This window comes from Idiotropiscis lumnitzeri, chromosome 4 (genome assembly GCF_059441095.1).
Source record: "Idiotropiscis lumnitzeri isolate Australia: NSW breed Sydney's pygmy pipehorse chromosome 4, RoL_Ilum_1.0, whole genome shotgun sequence".
In the NCBI taxonomy this organism is placed as follows: domain Eukaryota; kingdom Metazoa; phylum Chordata; class Actinopteri; order Syngnathiformes; family Syngnathidae; genus Idiotropiscis; species Idiotropiscis lumnitzeri.
The window spans coordinates 15,887,885-15,907,760 of record NC_142394.1 but is presented as its reverse complement, the minus strand read 5'-3'; the positions used below and the strand labels follow the sequence as shown (position 1 = coordinate 15,907,760).

The window sequence follows — 19,876 nt, the reverse complement described above, 5'->3', positions numbered from 1 at the left end:
CATGGTCACAGGGTCCAGGGTTCGAACCCAGAACCACAAGATCAAGAGACCACCGATCTACCACTAAGCACACCTTGTAGTATAACTTTCCCAACCGCCATAAAGTAGAAAGAGCCTGACAAGGAACTGTTTGAGTGACTTGCGGAACTTCATATCGTACTTTGTTCCCACCTTGTGGCATCTATCAGCAATTACAACTCTTTTGGGGGTGCTCAATTACTCATAGGTTTTGGTTTCATGTCAAATGGGAAATGTTTCACATTTCATGCAGACAGGACCAGCAAAACATTGACTTCTGCAAAGGTGCACCAGTCAGTCTCACCCTTGATCTCCTTCCAGTCGCCCTCAGTGGAGTTCAGGTCAACTTTCATGGCTGCCATCGCCCCAGTGTGGAGAGCCGCTGTCAACGCGCCAGTGCCAATGACAGCGCCCGACCTAATTCGCTTGCCCGGCGGCGAGGAGAAACAATTCCCCTGGGTGGACCTACAGCGTGTTGCTGTGGTAAGTGTAAAGTTCGCGGTGTTAATATGGCCGCGGAAGGGACTTGTCGCTGGCTTGCAATCCACATGGACACTTCCAGGAGTTAAAATAATATGCTTGAACCTGACACCGGTGGCAGCCACACGGGACACGGGCCCGGCGGCGCACAGTAGCCGGGTTCTGATACGTGAAAGTACACTTAATGTTTGTATCGCCATGTCTCACTAGCTAGTAGGGCGTTTCACCCAAGTTCCACAAAGGTTATGTTTGTGTCAAATACAAATGCAGACGTCTGGTTTCGCTTTTGCTAGCCTACATCAACATCCCATGTGCCATTTTTGTCTTGTTGTGCGGGATGTACCATTACACTCATAGGGGGGAGGATGATAAATTGTAGCGAAAGATTTGGGAGAAAATGTCACGCCGGGGATCAGGATTTATCGATTGATGCTACCGGCATTTGGCAGTTTATGTGAAAGTTGTCTTTTTGCTCCCTATTTAAACTGAGAATCCTGATTAATAAAACACTAAATCGAAGCGACCAACCACGAGAAACTGGCGATCACTTTAGGGGTCGTAGGAAATTTGAAAACAGCTGAGTTGCTTTCGGGACAAAAACAAAGGAAAAATGTAAAAAGAATGTTAAAGTTGTTTTTTTAAATGTGGGCAGACTTTTGCTCACGGGCCACATTAAAAATGTATTTAGGGGGGAAATGGGCCTTTTATACATTTTTAATTCATTATTTGATTTCAATAAATTAAAAATGTCTAATCAAATTAAAATGTTGCAATGGTTATTTCATTGGTTATTTTAGGAATTTTATTTTATTTTATTTACAGTTTATTTATTTTGTTAATAAATACAAATTGGCACATTCATTTTGGGAATAAATTGGTGAAGTAATGCAACAAATATGACAGAACTCTTGATAATGAAAATGCTCAGTGGGGTGGTTTAAAGAAGCGAGCACACTATATGTGGCCTGCTATCCATGCTTTGCCCCCCCCTGATCCTTTAAAAAACAAATGAAAATAACAGAAATGTTCACAACTGTGAACGTAAATAATTTTACATCAATATTGGAATTCAAACAAATGTTGTATAACATTGCATTTGAATCACTGCTTCACAGATCATTTAGTACTTGTTAGGTTTGTCGGTCATTTTCACACTTAGTGATAGTAAGATAGTTAAACCAATTTATTTTGTCAAATATCATTAAACATCATTAGAAGAATACTTTGATTCAATTTTTTTATTTTTTATTTATTTTTTAATTATTTTTTTTAGAGGACACAATTGGACTCAGCACTTAATGGTTGTTTATTATTAGAATGAATCTTACCTTAAAACTCTTAAAAATTTTCTCCCCTTCAGTCTCTCTCTTACCTCATCATATCATATATGCATGAATCTTTGTGTGCTTGTTTAATTGAGTTGATGGAAATAGAGAGTGACAATATATTTTGGCTAAAGCAGTACCACACTTATGCAGCATATCATTCACAGACCACATCGCAAACTGTGTATCACGAGCCTGTCAATCAAAAGATGTAGACCTACCGCTTGTACATTTCCGCCAGACGGAAACTGACAAAACGAGCAGAGGAAAAAAAGGAACATGCAACCCATACACAGTTATAGGCCACAGCCTACCAAGTCAGGGGGAGGAGAAACTGCTTTGCCACTCAATTTTATGACCCTTTTGGAGTTCTTCAGTGATCTAAAGAAGGTGTCTTTCCAATTCCAATTTCTTAAAGGATTCAACAGAGGAGACTGACGGTAATGTCCTTAGATTGTATAATTGTGTAAGTGTGTGTTTCTGTGTGTGTGTGTGTGCAGGACAGACATTAACATTGAGTAATTGAAATCTGTGACGTGTTTGTATTGTTTTGTACATCTGTGTTTTTGATTCATCCATCAAATGTCACAATAATTTTTTATCAATAAAGAGAACAAGGGTCCATTTTAGTCTTTCTTAATGCGGCTTCGATGTTTCATTTGCTGGTGGCATGTGAATCATGTCATCAGCAATATCAGCCTTTTAGCATCTTAAATCTTTAGACAAAAACAAACCTTCAAACCGCACATGTATTTACATTTGTCTTCATATATTCACAAGCAGTTGATGACTTTACCGGTATTGAGAAAACGTTTCGTCTTTGGTGGCTTAAAAAAAAAAATAAAGCGGAAGTGTGTTTCCCTGGCGATTAAGCCAGAAGCAGGAAGTGTTTGTCATATTGGACAAGTTCACCCATCAAGTGTGTGTATCATGTGAGACTGACCCTAAAACGAGCACTTTAACATTGTTTGCTGAATCGCCATCGTTGTTGTAAAATGAAAAAATGCATTATAGCATTGCTTAGAGATGGATTGCATGCCAAGTTATGTAAGCCAAAAATGTCTCCTTCAATTCCCTTTCCGTCAGCCAGCATGGCGGCGTGGGACCTGTCCATCACAGTGGACGACTTGGGGCCTGACGCTCCACCTGTCAGCCTCAGTGTGACCTCTGAACTCCACGTGGGAGGCGTCATCCTCAAGCTGGTGGACAAGACACGTGAGTCATCTGTCTCTTTGTCGCAGATGCATGCACACTGTAAATTGGAGACACAATCAATGAACACCTAGAATACAGTACATAAACACTTTTAGCTACTTTTGAAAAGGCGACATCATACAAAACAAACAGATAACATCTGCCTCATGCAACTGACACCCAACCCCACGGCAGACATCTTGCTTTATCTCAGAGCAAAGTGAGAGAAACAAGGTCTTATCCTCGCACTGAAACAATATTTTATTAGGTTATAATTATAAGTGCAAAGGTATATTTTTGTAACAAAAGTTTATTAGTAAAATATTTACATTCATTATCGCATCATACCTCTTCCTGGAATGGCCCAAAAAATTAATGTGATCTTTGAGGCCAAACATTTTCCTACCTCTCCTCTAAATCGAACAGCCTCAATATAAGTCAATGTTCAATGAAAATATCACATTATGAATGCATGGAAAAATATACTTTATGTGTGTATGTGACCGGCAGAGATTCAGCGTGACTGGTCGGACCATGCGCTGTGGTGGGAGCAGAAGCAGCAATGGCTGCTGCGGACATCGTGGACTCTGGAGAAATATGGCATTCACGCCGATGCTCGTTTGCTCTTCATGCCCCAGCATAAGCCCTTAAGGCTGGGCCTGCCTAACGGCATCACGCTGAGGCTTTGCGCCTGCTTCTCCAATCCTGTCTTCCAGACTGTGATGGGCATCTGCACACTGCTCAGTGAGTGTGTCACTTTATTTTCGATATTTATCGGATGGAGCAGCCTAATGCATCGTCAATGTATTTTCACAACATAGTGAAATCTGCCACCGAATCAGTTTGGCATAGCAAGAGAAGGTGAAGTAACATTGTTATTTTTATTTTTTTTTTACATCATTTGCACAGGATTAACAATAGTGGGAAGCTAATGAAGTCTTGTGGGAGGCCAATGAGCACCTGATGTACATGTTGTTTTATTAATTCTTATAACAGACCTATAGTGTGTTATGATTTGGTTGCCTTAGCTTTGTGCCATATTTGAGAAATGTTTTGTAAAATATATCAAATGGATCATATTTTGTTATGGATTGGCATGAATGATGACACAAATGCAGGGAAGCAATGAGGTGAGGTAGGTGTACACTTAATTCTATATAAAGAGAACAAAAGGCAAACAAGCTACTTGGATAGTTAAAAAAACAAATCAAATCAAGGGAAAACCAAAATACTGTAACAAGGTTCAAAGAAACTAAACAAACACGCATTACAACACATGACTTGGGAGCTGATGGGTAAAAATCAGGGAATGGGTTGACGAGCACGGGTGGACATAATAACGTAACGAGACAAACCATGACATCGGTAAAATCCAATCAAAAGCCAAATCAGCAAAAGACATATAATGACACATGGAAAATTGCCTCGTCCAGAATATTCGTGCCACGGTGCCTTAAGATACAAGTGACCCAACAATATTTGTCTTTGATTTGCAAGCAAATATTTAAAATGCAAGCTCTGCATGCTGGCAGTGAGATGTCAACTCACTTAACAGTAAGCAGCAGTTTATCAGACAGGAAACACGCTTCAAAAATTGCTTAACTCTTGTTTATTGCCACTCCCAATTGTAGGTTACGGTCAAAATAAAAATAAAACAAAGAGAATTTCATTTATTTTACGATTTAAGTCATGGATATTTGATGAGAAACGGAAAAGCCATACATGTAGACACAATATATCAATATATATGTTTTAACCGCTATGAAAAGTGAATAATATTACAGCAGATTACCAAATCACTTGAAGGAGTTATGGGTTATTTGGAAGCTAGGCTAGGCAAAGATCCGCTATTTTTACTGATAGCTGGAGCATGCTTAAATGTAGCCAACAAGCGGGCAGGTGATCTGCACACTATTTGACAAACGTAATTCAACTGCTTGGTCATGAAGTGCTGCCGCCGCAAGTGAAAATGCAAGTTCTTGTATGTGGTTCACTTTTCTTGTCAGACTCTATCCTTTTTGAGAATGCTGAGAACTCGCCTGGTTGCAATGGCCTAACTTTGCCGTTTGTCAACGACAAATTTGCAATGACCCTGAGGTGTCTTGAATATATAGCCTCCTGATCTGGAGGCGCGATGCCATTGCGGCAGAAAATGTGTGATGATAGCAACAGAAATGAATAAATGGATCGCAATCGGAGACGAAACTTGCATGACAAAACAGGTTAGAATTTGCTCCCGACTTCCCTTGCGAGCCGATAAACAAACGAGCGAAAAATCAGTTGTGATTTTTCACAGCCAATTGACTGAATGCTAAACAGCAATATATATGCATAGTGTTGAGTCCCAATTGACAATGATGTGACTTGAACACATAACCTTGGATTCTGAGTCCCACACGCTGCCGCTGCAGCACACACTCGGCCATGTTTGCCTAAATTTCCCTCAAGTATTTGTCTATATATCGGATGACTTTTTTCGTCACGGACAGGTAAATCTACGCTGCTTATAACACACAGTTGTGAGAAAATGTTTCAATCAAGACTTACTAAGTAACTTTAATCATGTTCATTGAACACATTATTATTGCACGCACATTTGTACAAGCGCAAGAAAAACAGCCATGGTGCGACTTGACACCTTTTTAAAAAAAAACAATCAGATAAAGGTATGATATGAATTTTACATTTTTGTCACATTTGACCTCCACAGATATCCGTCACCCAGAGGAGCTCGCGCTCCTTCGGCCAGTCGAGGAGAAGAAAAAGAAGAAGGAGAAAAATTCAACGGAGGAAATTTTTGACCTGACTGCGGTGCCACTCTCCTCGGGTTCGCTTCTTTACAACTCAGTTACTGGCGCCAAGTCCAACTGCTTATTTTTACACCCTGGACTGCTTGCAAGCCACAAGACATATAAAAACTATTCACCTAGCACCTATAAAGCAATGATTTTCTGGCATGTCCAATATGTGCCACAAGCACCCCCCCAAAAAAAAGTATCAATATTGCCATTAATAAGGGAACTTTACACCGTGTTGTGGAGTCATCCTCTGTAGAAGAAAACTAATAGTCAATATAAAAGAAACAAAGCCAAAATAATTGCAACAACGATCCTGTCAACATTTGTGTTCTTTGCTTGTTCCCCTTAAAAAAATAAAACATTCTTTATTGTGTAAACATACCTTAAAAATGAACATTGCCAACTGTTTTTACAATCACATTTTACACTGCTCTTGATTCGCAGCATCCCGTCCCAGTTTGTATAACGGTATGCCCGTTCATTTTGCCGGCTCGCCTCAGTTGGAGGCCATCTACAAGATGTTATCAGTCCCTCAGCCTCCTCCTGCGCCTGAAGTCCTAACCAAGCAGTACCGCCCAGCCAGCGTGGTGGACAAGGCCCACATCAACGGCAGGTACACTCATCGTACACGCACACATCTATGTTGAACACGTTGATGGGAGGAGTATTTTGTAAAATTACCTGATTGTAGAGTAGATATCAGTTTGCAAAGGGGCCTCCATTTTTCATCAGTGCTTCTGGAGCCCACAGAGGACCTTGCACTTCCTAACTAGGTGTATGACAAATATGCCAATTATAATAAGGACAAAAAGTCTTAACACAGTATGTTTTTTTTAACCAAAGTGCACAACGGTTTGTTAATATAGTTTAATACTCAAATGCATATAAAAAAAAATCCACCACTACACTATAAATGTTTTGAAGCCAACAAAAAATAACCACAATGGGTTTTTTTCCATTGCAAAAACCCTAATCAAAGATTAATCATTGTTAACTAATTTAATCCCAGAAATGTTCACGAGAGGAAACCCCTCAATTCCAGAGTTTTTCTGGATTTTGGCTGATTTTGTGAGGCCAACAAAATATTGTGTTCTCATGCTATAAAAACACGGAGGTATGACGCAAAAGAAAAAAAAAAGGCAAAGACGTAAAAATACGTCTTTGGGAGGCGGGGACTACATTTTTGAAAAACAAATATATATGTCTTTGTATGAGTTAAGTACCTGTTTTCAAAAATCAAATCACTCAAAGATTTTAACATTATACTACCCAAAATGAATGGGCTGGTTCACTCACTTGAATAACGCAAAGCATTAAAGTTAATCTGACGGGTTCAGCCTGGGCGTTCAAGGCCGTCTTGAGCACTGTGGGCCATCTAGTGGTGCAAACTGTTATTACAACTTAAAACTGAGTAGAAACAATCAACATTTTTATTTTCAAATATGAATTAAGGGCCATTCCAAGTGTGGCCCACCTCTGCTATAAATCATGTGACCAGTGTTACCTTTTCATGACATATTCTACTGTAACTCTTTCCCTCAGGTGGTTGGATTCGTCCCGTTGTCTGATGCAGCAGGGCATCCAAGAAAATGACCGACTGTGGCTTCGCTTCAAATATTTTGCCTTCTATGATATAGAACCCAAGGTGCGTCTGCGTGGCCGTGTCTTGCTTGTATAATTGTATGTGTTGGCGGTGTTTTCTTTCAGTCTCTCAGAATCCAAGCTCAAAAGCGATATTTGTATTTCTCAGTACGATGTGGTACGTCTGACCCAGCTGTATGAACAGGCTCGCTGGGCTATACTGTTAGAGGATATTGACTGCACAGAGGAGGAGATGATGCTTTTTGGAGCTTTACAGGTAGAGAACAACGCTGCAGCGTGTAAAAAAAATAAATTATGAATAATAATCTGTCCATTTGAAGAATCCTTGTCATACAACGTCAACCTGAATTTGTTGTGTGTGTATCTGGATGGACAACCTGGTATGCATCTAAAATCTGCTCTTGCAGTATCACATCAGCAAGGTTTCACAGTCAGAGCCTCAGACGATGAACTCGGCCGCAGCCATGGACGACCTTGAGTCGGCACTTCAATCCCTGGAGGTTAAAATGGAGGGCGAGAGCAGCTCCGCCTCCGAAATGCTGGTCAGACACGATGAATGCATAATGTCGTCTTTCATTCAATGTCATCAGCCTTCTGAGCAATTAAGAATTCAAATAGCAACGCCAAGCAACTGAAACAGTATCTTTTCTTTTTCTACAGGATAACATGACCGCACCTGAACTTAACGATTACCTCAAGATTTTCAGGTACTCCTTTCTAACTTAAACCCAAAGAAGTAATTTTCAACTATCTGTAGGGCTAGGGAACACAAGTTTCAGTTAAAAATATCCACCAAGCTGATAAAGGACGAAATTCTGGGGGGTTCTCCGAGTGTTTGAAACTGTGTCACTTTCCGTAAAAACTCATCTTAATTTGATTTGTGAGAAGAGCAATTCGTAACGTAGAAAATCTCTTGTACCTTATCCAGCAATTCTTTTTTAGATTTATGTTATGTAAGATTTTAGAGGCCTTTGACTTGTTCTTGCGTGTTTTTTTTTTAAGGAAATTTCACAAAGAGGGCAGCTACTTGTCAGGTTGCTGCTTCGGAATCTTTAATTCATCTCTCTCATTCTCTCTCAATACACACCCCATTAGATCCTTGAAACTCACATCTCTTTATATGTTTTCCCATTTAATGCCAAAATGGATGGAGAACATGATAATATTGATGGGTTTCAGGCCAAAGAGGTTGACTCTGAAGGGATACAAGCAGCACTGGTTCAAGTTCCAGGACACCTCGATTTCCTATTTCAAGAACAAAGAGGAGAGCATTGGAGAGCCAATTCAACAGATTAACCTCAAAGGTACAGAGCTGTATTGTAGCATCAAAGAGAATTTCGACATGGAAAGCATTTTAGGTTATGCCAATTAAGCGGGACATCTTGCAGCTAATTTAACATTGGCAACCCTTGATTGTTATCTATGACCATTACTTTGACATACAGGCTGTGAAGTGGCGCCAGATGTCAACATGGCAGCTCAGAAGTTCCTCATCAGGTTGCTTATACCAGCTCCTGAAGGCATGAACGAAGTCTATCTACGCTGTGAAAATGTGAGACCAAACCATTGATCAATTTTAACCATTCAGTCAGTCCCAACCATCTCTCCGTCTTCGACCGACAGGAGGAGCAGTATGCACGGTGGATGGCTGCATGTCGCTTGGGCTCCAAAGGGAAGACCCTGGCAGACAGCAGCTTCCAGAGCGAGATACGCAGCATCCGCTCCTTCTTGGCGATGCAAAACACCAGCTCAAGTTCTCATGGCAACTCAGCCGCTACGGACGAAAGCATAAACACTCTCAGTTTGGTGTCACCCCGCTACCATAAAAAGTACAAAAACAAACAGGTGGGAAAACAACAAAATGGGTTCAAACTTGATGTCAAAGGGGACAAAGTTATTTCCTGATCTGTGTACAAATGTTGTTCATCATTGCGTCAATTTATGACAAGTTATCTTGTCATAAGTTACGTCATAATCGCTGCAAAAAAAAAGTTGGAGTGTAGATTAAAAAAAAAAGTAGTGGTATTACTGTATTACTTAATGAGTGCATAATTACCTTTCAATAAGAGGAGAAATTGATTTCTTAAAACAATTAAAGATAACTAGCCTAAAAAAAAGTGTATTCATAGGCCTATTTCATACACCTTTAGAATAATATTTATTTTGCATTGAACTTACTTATTATCAGTAGTAAAATCTTAATAAAAAGTTATCGCTTATTATGCTTTATAAGGCTTCACAAGAAGGGCCAGTCTGACAGATGGTAGACAAGTCTTCAAAATAGATACTCTGTTTATTTAGAGAATTACACTTCATGTACTTTGCCTGTCTGGTAGCTTAAGCTAACACATAAGTGAAAACAGCCTTGAAACACGTAGACGGGCGTCGTTGGGTGTTCTTTATCCTCTGTGAAGAATCACTAATACTAATGAGAACATCACTGAGAGGGCGGCGCGGTTAGCACAATGGCTTCACAGTACAGAAGTACAGGGTTCAATTCCGGCTCCGCCCTTCCTGTGTGGAGTTTGCATGTTCTCCTTGTGCCTATGTGGGTTTTCTCTAGGTACTCCGATTTACCCCCACAATTTAAAAACATGCATGGTAGGTTGATTGGGCACTCAAAATTTTCCCTAGTTGCGAGTGTGAGCGCAGATGGTTGTTTGTCTATGTGTGCCCAACGATTGGCTGGCAACCAGTTCAGGGTGTACACCAACTACTGCCCAAAGACAGCTGGGATAGGTTTCAGCATTGACCCTTATGAGGAAAAGTGGTACAATAATGGATGGGTCGACATTACTGCCCCCTGGTGGCCAAGGTGCACACACCAGAAGGAGCAGCACAATGTCTATTGAATTTAGCTTGTATCTATACCACCAAGATAAATAAAGAGTATATTTTGCTTTGATTTGAGGTCTAGATTTAATTTTGGCAAGGTTGTAGTTTTAACACATTTTCTCATTTGAACCTTTAAAAATATTACATGTGTTGATTTCCGCGACTTGGGCCCACTGAAGGCCAACACAAATGTGAGTCATTTTGACTTTTGACTGTGTGTGTCCATGCAGCTGACACCTCGTATCTTGGACGCGTACCAGAATGTGGCTCAACTCTCACTGGTGGATGCAGTCTCGCGCTTCCTGCAGATCTGGCAGGCCCTGCCCGATTTTGGCCTTTCATATGTAGTAGTCAGGTTCAGTCACACATTTCTTTTCTAGCTTTTTATTGCGGGCAATACTGTCATAACATACTTTTCCAAAGGGCTTGACAGAATGGCGAGGAAACAAATAGTTTCTCTTGTCTGACAGATTCAAAGGAAGCCGTAAAGACGAGGTACTGGGCATCGCTCCCAACCGTCTGATCCGCATCGACCTGGGTGTGGGCGACGTAGTGAAGACCTGGCGGTACAACAACATGAAACAATGGAATGTCAACTGGGACATTAGACAGGTGAGATTTATTTATTTATTTTTTTAAATAGCCAAAACCCCAACCCACCCGGCGAAAAGTTCACCTGCCACCTCTGCAGTGATGAACATGACACTGAAGTGTTAATGAGTTATTTAGTGTGAAAGAAATGTTTGTGTGGTTTCAACGACATCACAGGTGGCCATCGAGTTTGAGGGGAACATCAACATCGCCTTCAGCTGCGTGACGGCAGACTGCAAAATCGTTCACGAGTTCATCGGGGGCTACATCTTCATGTCGACACGCAGCCGCGACAAGAGCAACGAGCTCAACGAGGAGCTCTTTCACAAGCTGACAGGCGGACACGAGGCGCTCTAGAACTTAAATACACCGAACCATCTTGATCTTTTTTGGATTGGAGGCAGAAAACCATGACTATAGGCATTTTCCTTTTAGCGTTGGCAACAACAACAATTGTTACTTGCTCAACACAAATAGCAAATTAATTCCACATGAGAAGACAAACAGATGCCAACAGCAAATGTTCACCATTTAGACTTTTAATAAAATACATTGAAAGTCTTTCATCCTCACTTGTGTTCACACCCTTTTGTCAAGGCATCTGGTGCCTTTACCATTTTCAAAACGCTGAGCATTCGTCTCAGGCCATTTTAGATCTGCTTATCATCATTATGATTCATTCAATACTATTTTTGTCTATAGGTGTGAATGGGTTTTTTTGTCTACATGTGCGCCTTGATTGACTGGCAACCAGCCTGTCCCTCCCCAAAAAGTCAGCTGGAGTCGGTTCCAGCTCACCCGAGATCTGAATGAAGATAAGCGATATAGAAAATGGATCCACTTGTTGATCGGTCTTTTGCCGGCATCACAGTGGCAGGATCCTCCCTAAAAAGAAAGGACACATGTGCTCACGTTTAGGATCGAAAGAATTGCTCTCAGTTGACCCATTTGATGAAGGTCTTACTTGTAGGCCTGACTTGTATGGCTCGGCTAAAATACGCCAGGGGTAGTTTCCCTTCCGCGTTCCCTGTTGTCAACAACACACGGTTCTCTGACCAGAAGAACTCAATACCATCTGCACAGTCACAATCAGTCAGGTTAGTTTTTTAGATGACCTGTACTGGATGTCAATCAACTGTGTGTAATCTTACCAACAAGAGCTTTGGGTACATCAATAAAAATATATAGATCACAGTCTTTCCTCATACCTGGTTAAAAATAGACAAAAAGAAAAACATTTTAATCAGAAACAAGTCACACCCGTCACCAAGAGTGGGCCATAGGGGGGTGTGCCCACCCACCAAGATGCTTGTATCCCCCCAAATTGAGGCACAGATTTCTAAACATAAACTTTTTATGATTTTGATTTGATCATAGTAGCTATTTTGTGTTCTGAAATTATAATCTTGAGTTCCTTATCACTAAAAAATTTAAAATATAAAGAAACAGTGATGTCCTAACTGCAACAGCCAATCACGGCCTTACTAAAAATAATGCTATAGGCGTATTGGTGAAGAATATGTCAATTATTTGTATGCAAGAGTCCTGCACTTGGTGGCAGCAGTCTTAAAAAAATGCAATTATCTCCAAAATGTATGTGGACATCTCTACTTAAAATATTGCCCCAATGTTTTATATTTTATGGACAACGTGTTTCCCCTCATTCACTAACATAAGCTTTGTAGTGAACGTCTCTAGGAAGAAGTAAAGTCCCTAAACTCCGTAATACTTGGGCGATCATATACATTAGTGATGCAAACTAAAGAGCCACTTGAAAAAAAGCCACAAACTCTTTGGAAATCTAATCTGAAGATCTGAAGACCTTTCCTTTTATGTCAGCGCATCCACCGTATTCCCATAAAATCGGCAAATAATATTCTTAAAATTGAGTTAGAATGACATAATGCAATCAAACGTAATGATTTGGCATTAATCCAGTGAGTTCTTGTTTGTTACATGTTAAATACGTGCTTTCTATAGGGCATTAATAACAATCAGGCCCACCCATGTATTTAATTAGCCACCCTTACAGCTGGGCTCTGGTGACGTGTCTGCACAGCAAATCTTAGCATACCACTTATTACGGCGTCTTCTTGTGGTAAGGTGGGGGCCATATGAATGTGCGTCCTCTTCATGCGACTCAAACCCTGCTGATGGATGGATCTCCAGTTGCGCATGTAGGATCCGTGAACAGCCTCGGCAGGACAGTCGGGAGAACCGGACAAAACCTGCTTCAGCGCCAATTCCGGAACCTGGCCACACAAATCCAAGCGATGTTAACATTGCGTTCATTAAAACTGGTGCACTGGAGATTCCCGGATCAAATATATGTAGGAATCTGAGCTTGACTACAACACATACCTGCATTGAGTGTCCCTGATTGGCTCGAATCTGCAAGCGGCCATCTTCCGGGTGAGGACAAAGCTTAAAACGCTGCTTGTCATTTCTGGCCACCATTCTCTCAACATCCTCCAGTTTGTACGAGCGGAATTGCGGGTGAGCCAAGACATCCTCCACAAATAGGTAACCATCTATGAAGAGTAAATATAATTTTGGCCGGACGCCCTTTTTTGGGGGGGTAACAAATTTTAAAAAAGGGTTCAATTAACAAAGGCCGTAGGTGGATCTTAGTCCGGCCCACGAATCGGCCATCGTGCGTGTGATGAACTTACTCGCAAAATGGGCATATGACAAAAATTGCCTCCAAACATGTCAAAAGCGCCACTACCAACTGTTTTTTAGGGGGCGGGCGTAAACGGGTCAGGGCCGACAACTTTCATGAATAAGAGTGGAGGGTCAAGGCCGGAATGGTACCAAGATCGCAGCGGGAAGGCAGCGGGCTGACCAACAAAAAAGGGTTATGCACCTGCAGCTCTGGTGTTCAACTTACCTGAACTTAAATGTAGCCCCATCTGGTTGGCACCATGACGAAGAGCATATGACATAGATTTCGACAACCTGACGTCACTGTCCTGGCAGGAGAAATAAAATCAGGTTTTCATAAAAATAAGTCTTATTATTTACTTGGACCACAAGCCCAAAGAACATATGCCACAGGTTTGAATGGAGCCTGTAAATGTTTGGCCACTCTTCCAAACTGATAACAAAGTAAAAATAGTTTCTGGCCACACCTACTAAATAGCCAGATCCTACATAGCTGTATCTGGGTTAAAAACAAAACAAAACAAAACGCTGTTATGGATTGATTTTTTAGTTTCATTCATTTATTTTTTTTTTTCATTGTATCAACAATTCACCCCATAAATTAATTTTTACTTTCGTTCACACGTATGCACTTATTTTGAATAAGTCGAATCAGTGCTTCTACTTTCACCTTTCTCTTTTTTAATTTAAAACAAGTATAAACACAGATTGTGAGCACATGCCACCTCTTGCAATGCAAGTGGCCACAACTCACCTCTGCCCCCCCACGTCTCTCTCTCTTTCCTCTCCTTTTTCCTCTTTCAGGATCCATTTTGAGAGCAGTCGCTGTCATTGAACACCTCAGTTGTCACGTGACTCGGGGAGCCCTCGTCACGTGACACGTTCGGGACTCGAGCTCTTCCGGTGTGTGTGGCTCGTTCTGGAGGGTTGCTGGTTGAGAGCTGCGGTTCGTTGCGGTGAACAACGGCTGCTGCGGGGTAAGATCAAATAACCATCTTGGTCTCTTTATTAACGTTTGGAATTTAGACTATAAAAGCGGACAGGACATAGATTCCAAGCATAGTTTGGCAAATAAGGCAGCCTGTTGGGGAGGGACATTAACGGCTAGCCAAAATGTTAGCGGGAATTACGAAGTTGTGTTGGTTGTCGATTTTTTTTATGCTACACATGTTGCTCTGGCAGTGATTTGTTTTACGTTCCATTTGGTTCCGTTGCATTTGGGGTTTTGTCCACATCAGTAGACAAATAGTATGAGTTAGCAGCGTTGATTCTAGGCAATGGTGGGTCGAGGACCCACACGTTGTAATAGTATCGTTACTTAATAATAATAATGATAATACTAATAATAATATCCAATTCAAAATAAAATAGTCCTTCAAATAAATACGCGCTTAAGAGTAACTATGCTTTAAATAAAAAAAAAAACTATTTAAATACGGAGTGACTTCTCATTTAGTTTTAATCAAAGCATGAACGTCAATTAGATAAAAATATAGAATGGGGATGTGGAAATGAAGAATTTTGCCCAACAACATATAATAAACGATACAACAAAAATAAATGCGATCTTAAAAATAAGACTAATTCTGCCACAAGAAATTGACTGAAATTAACTTATTTGTTTACGATCATGAAACAGCACATTAGGCACTTTAAGGGCAACTTTAAAGGGTGGCCGTTGTGTGCTGACTCTCATTCATCATGAAGATGACCTCTTTTTAGTCATATCCACATATGTACAAGAAATGTGACAACTGCATTTGACTCATCTCGATAAAGATACATTGTTAGTGGCACCCACTTTAGCAAGGGGCCTTGTAAGGATTCGGGGATCGGTTTGGTGTGGCACTGTCTTGCTCAAGGACACTGCAGCCGTTTGACCAAACATGTGGTTGAGCCATGCAAGTTGTCCAAGAACTTGACCTGGATGTCAATATTTTACACACAGCCGAAAGTTACAATTTGTTTAAAAAAAAAAATATATATAAATACAAACATAGTGCAACATGAATTCAACATAAATATGTTACAAAAAGTACTGGTAACACAAACAAACATGAGTGATTAATGTCCGTAAAACCTTATAAATTAAATGTGTGCACCACACAATGCTTTCTGGGAACCGAAAAGGAAACTTATTTTTTGTAACCATATATGTACAGTTGGGGAGGCACGGAGGACGACTGGTTAGCACAATGGCCTCACAGTGCAGAGGTCGTGGCCTCGTGGGTTTGATTCCGGCTCCGGCCTTCATGTGTGGAGTTTGCATTTTCTCTCTGTGTCTGTGTGTATGAATCAGTAAAACTAAAAAGAACATAAATATTTAAGCCTGTCATGTAATATGTGGTATGTTACGCCACATTTCTTTAGCAATAAAATATCTGAAAATTTTAATTTGCGCTTAAAGTACAAGAGCAAAAAGCCCTGAAAAACTTGCATATAGACTTAATTATTTCACATTAATAATTGAATTAAACATATGAGGCCTAAAGCTCTAAATGTAATGTGTGTGTTCCTCATAAAATGTGAGTGTAATTAATCATTCTTCACCATATATTCTCATCCTCTTATTCTTCTTCCTTGTTGGTCAGATCATGGAGTTTCCTCAGCATTCCCAGCAGCTGTTGTCAGCTCTCCTCTCCCAGCGTCAGCGCGGCTTCCTGTGCGACTGCACCGTCCTGGTGGGCTCATCCCGTTTCCTGGCTCATCGAGCAGTTCTGGCCTCCTGCTCGCCTTTCTTCCACATGTTTTACTCGGATTCACTCTGCAGCGCTGGTTCAAATGCTTCCGGCAGCTCTGTCACACTTGACAGTGACATTGTCACGGCGGCCGCATTCAGCCTGCTCCTTGACTTTATTTATGAAGGGGTGCTGCAGCTGGAGACGTCGCTGCCGCTGGAGGATGTATTGGCAGCGGCGAGCTTCCTACACATGAACGAGGTCGTGAGGGTGTGCAAGAGAAGACTGCAGAGACGAGGGCCTTTGGCTGAGGCGGATAGCACTCGTTCCGAGGAGAGGACTGGGGCCAGCAAGGTAACAGAGACAGGGGTGGAGGATGGGGGTGATGTTGGCCTTGAGCCTGTGGTAACCATGGCAGCAGATCACTTGATTCCCGTTGCCATGACAACAACTCTCTCACCAGTTCCCCAAATGCCAAGACAGAGTACGCTGAAAAATGTCAAGTCTGAGTACAGGATTGATGGGGGCTCATCAGAGGCACGATTTCACACACCCCTGAGTCCTGATCTTGCTGACACCACGCAGCCTGGTATGGGGGGCCCTCATCTGCTACCCCGTGGAGAACTGGTTCAGGGACCATCTGTGGGACAGTCTATGCGGGAGTCGGGACATCCCAACAGGTTGAGAGCTGGCAGTCAGGGTGAAGGCTCAGATCTCTGCAGCCCATGCAGCACCACTGAGACATACAGGTACATGTTGGCAGTCTTAGCCCGCTATATTGCCTGAAATAGCGACCTGCACAAAAATATGGGCCACGACCTATAAGTTACATCACTAAATTGAGGAATAAAAATGGTGAAAAAAGTTCAGTCCACCAATGGATTCTAAATTGCATGGCACCTGTAAAGCTGAAATTTGTTGTAGAGTTTACATTGAAGCTCCATGCATTTGGTTACCTGGACCTCCAATGGGAAGTAAATGCCGCGACTATTGTGTTGCAATTACTACTGTGGAAACCATCGATCAAAAAATGCCACATAAAAAAATATGGAGTTCAGGTTCAAAATTAATATTTATCTAACATCGGGAAAAAATATTTGTGCGTGCGTGTGTGTGTGTTGGAGACAACCCCTAAAAAGTCATCACCTTTATTTAACCAAATATTCTACTATTTCCAAATAATCACATTTTTCTCTGTTTCTTTGCCACAGCAGCAACCAGCAGCCTTCCTCATCTTCCCTGATCTCAGACATCGTCGCTGTCCATCCATCAGTGGTTGCTCCTCCCCAATCAGAATCCAACAGCTCACAAGATCTTCAGCAGGCCCGAGAGAAAGAAGCTCAAACAGAACCTTTCGTGCGTCATCGCAGGGGTACTACAGGAGGAGAACATTACACGGCCATGATTGGGCGTGCACAAACTGAGTCGTCACGTTCATGTTTGCGTCCACAAATTCAAATCCGGAGCACTGTCTCATTGCAACCTGGAGGCCTGAGGGGCCACCTCTCCGTGCCTCAGACTCCTCAAAACATAGCTGCCACTGAGCGGGAAACAGGTGGAAGAGCGCATCCCCTTATTGGATTACAGACTGAGGGCAATTATGGTGACAATGCAAAAGTCAAAGTGGAGGCCATCGTTATATCTGATGAGGAACAGGAAGAGGAAAACGACAAATGCAAAGAGAGCGAGCCAGCGATGGAAGACGACTTTGAAGATGACATCCAGGAGGAAGAAATGAACACACGCTCCTCTCGCCAAATGACTTCGGACTACACTTTCCCTCATTCTCCTTCGTCGTCTTCTTCGCTAGCCGCTTCATTACTTCCTCCACCGTCCACGACGCAGCAACACTCGGACCATTCCGCCTTTTTTGCAGACTTTCAGGACACCATGGGGGGCATCGTGGAGGATGTCCCGACATGCTGCGTCTGTGGGAAAACCTTCTCATGCACGTACACACTAAGACGCCACGCCATTGTGCACACAAGGGAGCGCCCCTACGAGTGTCGCTATTGCTACCGCAGTTACACCCAATCCGGAGATCTCTATCGACACATTCGCAAGGCTCATGACCAAACGTTGCCACCCAAACGCAGCAAGACTGATATGGAGCACACGCTAATGCCACAACCGCCACCACCCCCGCTTAGCTAATAGAGCCTCGTTAATTACGTTTTTATACTGCTTATACTATTAAGTGTCTCGGGGAGCTGGAGCCGGTCCCAGCTGGCATCGAGTGAAAGGCAGGGTAACACACCGGACCGCTCACCAGTCAAGCACAGGGCACATTTGGAAACAAACAACTTTGACACTCATTCACACCGCCCCGAGTGTGACCTCCACACACACTGCCAGCCAACTTGCACGACATTCATGACTTGGCAAACAAACAGACAATCCAATTTAAGGCTGTAGGATTTTGGAAAATAATCTAATTGCGATTTTTTTTTTCCAATTCAATGTTGTGATTGTGGTTTAATATGCAATGTTTTAGCTCCTTTTCCCATGTGTTTTTTTTAATGAACAAAAATGATAAATTAATCTGCATTTGCGGTACAATTAGTTCAATAAACAATATCAAGTTCATTATACATAAATCTTTTGATCTTTGATTAGGCTAAAGTCAATGAACCATGAATTGATTTGAAAGATATTTTATCTACGGTACTTTAATTAGAGGTAACGTAGCCTGCACTGGGACTTTCAGTATTTTCATTTTTCTCAACAGTCACAACAATTTGTATAAAGTGTGGCATACACGTAAATCAGAAAGTCATAAATCAGATTAAAACAATAATGAAAACATATTTGGCTTTGTCATGTCAACTTAAAAAAAATCATAAAGACTCCAAAAATTGTGAAGGCGTGACTGATTGCTGGACTGTAAGACCGCACAGAGGCGCTAATCAATACAAGAACAAGCCCGAAACACAAGATCAGATACATGCAGTGGCATAGTCATGGAGCAGGAGTAGTGAACTGGAACATTTGTACCAAAACTGCATTAGAGGTTCCATAATCAAAATAGCAGACACGTCCAAAAATGGTTGAGAACCGCCAGGCCAAGATCCGGTGATAGATGTTGTAATCCCAAATGATTGCCACAGCCGTAAAAAGGAATGAGAAAAGCTGGAGAAATACGAAGGGCTGAAGGTAGTACTTGAGAAAATGTGTAGGGTAAAGGCAGCAGTGGTGCCACTAGTGATCGGGGCACTGGGTGCAGTTCCCCCTCAACTGGTTTGGTGGGTCCAGCAGATACCAGGAACAACATCCGGCATCTCAGTGCAATACTGGGAACAGCTAAGATCCTGTGCAGAACACTCAAGCTCTCAGGCCGCTGGTCGAGAACCTGAGCTTGAACGAAATACTGCCCAGGTGGGAGAGGAATTATTATTTTTTTATAAAAATAAAATAAAGCCTAGCAATGACCGAAATGAGGCGGAGTGGTTATAAATGATAAATGATTCTGAAGTTTCTGAAATTTCACACTTTTTTAGTTAGTGATAAAAAATATATATTCAAAAACTTTGACAGCCCCCAATTGACTAATTATTCCCCTATGTTAACAATACTAAAATGAGTTAGAACAAGCCTAACTTTAATTTATTCAGGGCCGTATTTGGCGTTCCTAAGATGTCCAGCCCCAGCGTATGTATATACAGGTACTATAAATGTGGTTGGATATTTTTTT

At 41.6% G+C, this 19,876-nt stretch overlaps 4 protein-coding genes across 14 annotated transcripts in view; 2 read left to right on the top strand and 2 right to left on the bottom strand.

The window, feature by feature from the left end:
• The window catches only part of macrod1 (mono-ADP ribosylhydrolase 1), a 158,556-nt gene extending 157,534 nt beyond the window's left edge, over positions 1 to 1,022 (bottom strand). For 3 of the 5 annotated variants that reach the window (XM_088293967.1, XM_088293969.1, XM_088293965.1), the window contains exon 1: positions 323 to 1,022. In XM_088293967.1, coding sequence (XP_088150093.1) covers positions 323 to 698 — 376 coding nt within the window. In that variant the 5' untranslated portion in view covers positions 699 to 1,022. The remainder of the gene's footprint in view (positions 1 to 322) is intronic. The other 2 variants (XM_088293966.1, XM_088293964.1) reach the window with 1 other exon arrangement.
• Positions 334 to 11,997, top strand: fermt3b (FERM domain containing kindlin 3b). 4 transcript variants are annotated; one of them, XM_088293961.1, is made up of 15 exons: positions 334 to 501; positions 2,914 to 3,038; positions 3,528 to 3,761; positions 5,728 to 5,844; positions 6,260 to 6,428; positions 7,358 to 7,460; positions 7,566 to 7,673; positions 7,825 to 7,959; positions 8,078 to 8,124; positions 8,597 to 8,721; positions 8,863 to 8,969; positions 9,041 to 9,262; positions 10,483 to 10,607; positions 10,723 to 10,864; positions 11,021 to 11,997. In XM_088293961.1, the coding sequence occupies exons 2-15, from the start codon at positions 2,915 to 2,917 to the stop codon at positions 11,198 to 11,200; spliced, it is 1,938 nt and encodes a 645-aa protein (XP_088150087.1). In that variant the 5' UTR covers positions 334 to 501; position 2,914; the 3' UTR covers positions 11,201 to 11,997. The 4 variants fall into 4 exon arrangements, with proteins under 4 accessions (XP_088150087.1, XP_088150086.1, XP_088150085.1 ...); XM_088293960.1 differs by having other exon boundaries at positions 335 to 501; positions 2,910 to 3,038; XM_088293959.1 differs by lacking the exon at positions 334 to 501 and adding an exon at positions 2,097 to 2,263 and having other exon boundaries at positions 2,910 to 3,038.
• trpt1 (tRNA phosphotransferase 1) lies at positions 10,627 to 14,467 on the bottom strand. Of its 3 annotated transcripts, XM_088293970.1 has the most exons (8): positions 14,262 to 14,467; positions 13,734 to 13,815; positions 13,205 to 13,374; positions 12,918 to 13,095; positions 11,995 to 12,051; positions 11,808 to 11,918; positions 11,642 to 11,728; positions 10,627 to 10,812 (listed from the first exon to the last, which is right to left on the bottom strand). In XM_088293970.1, the coding sequence occupies exons 1-7, from the start codon at positions 14,337 to 14,339 to the stop codon at positions 11,709 to 11,711; spliced, it is 696 nt and encodes a 231-aa protein (XP_088150096.1). In that variant the 5' UTR covers positions 14,340 to 14,467; the 3' UTR covers positions 10,627 to 10,812; positions 11,642 to 11,708. The 3 variants fall into 3 exon arrangements, with proteins under 3 accessions (XP_088150096.1, XP_088150097.1, XP_088150098.1); XM_088293971.1 differs by lacking the exon at positions 11,995 to 12,051 and having other exon boundaries at positions 11,808 to 11,894; XM_088293972.1 differs by lacking the exon at positions 11,995 to 12,051 and having other exon boundaries at positions 11,808 to 11,870.
• On the top strand, positions 14,350 to 19,655 carry zbtb3 (zinc finger and BTB domain containing 3). Of its 2 annotated transcripts, none has more exons than XM_088293963.1 (3): positions 14,350 to 14,484; positions 16,099 to 16,934; positions 17,400 to 19,655. In XM_088293963.1, the coding sequence occupies exons 2-3, from the start codon at positions 16,102 to 16,104 to the stop codon at positions 18,337 to 18,339; spliced, it is 1,773 nt and encodes a 590-aa protein (XP_088150089.1). In that variant the 5' UTR covers positions 14,350 to 14,484; positions 16,099 to 16,101; the 3' UTR covers positions 18,340 to 19,655. The 2 variants fall into 2 exon arrangements, with proteins under 2 accessions (XP_088150089.1, XP_088150088.1); XM_088293962.1 differs by having other exon boundaries at positions 17,397 to 19,655.
• The last annotated feature ends 221 nt before the right edge of the window (positions 19,656 to 19,876 follow it).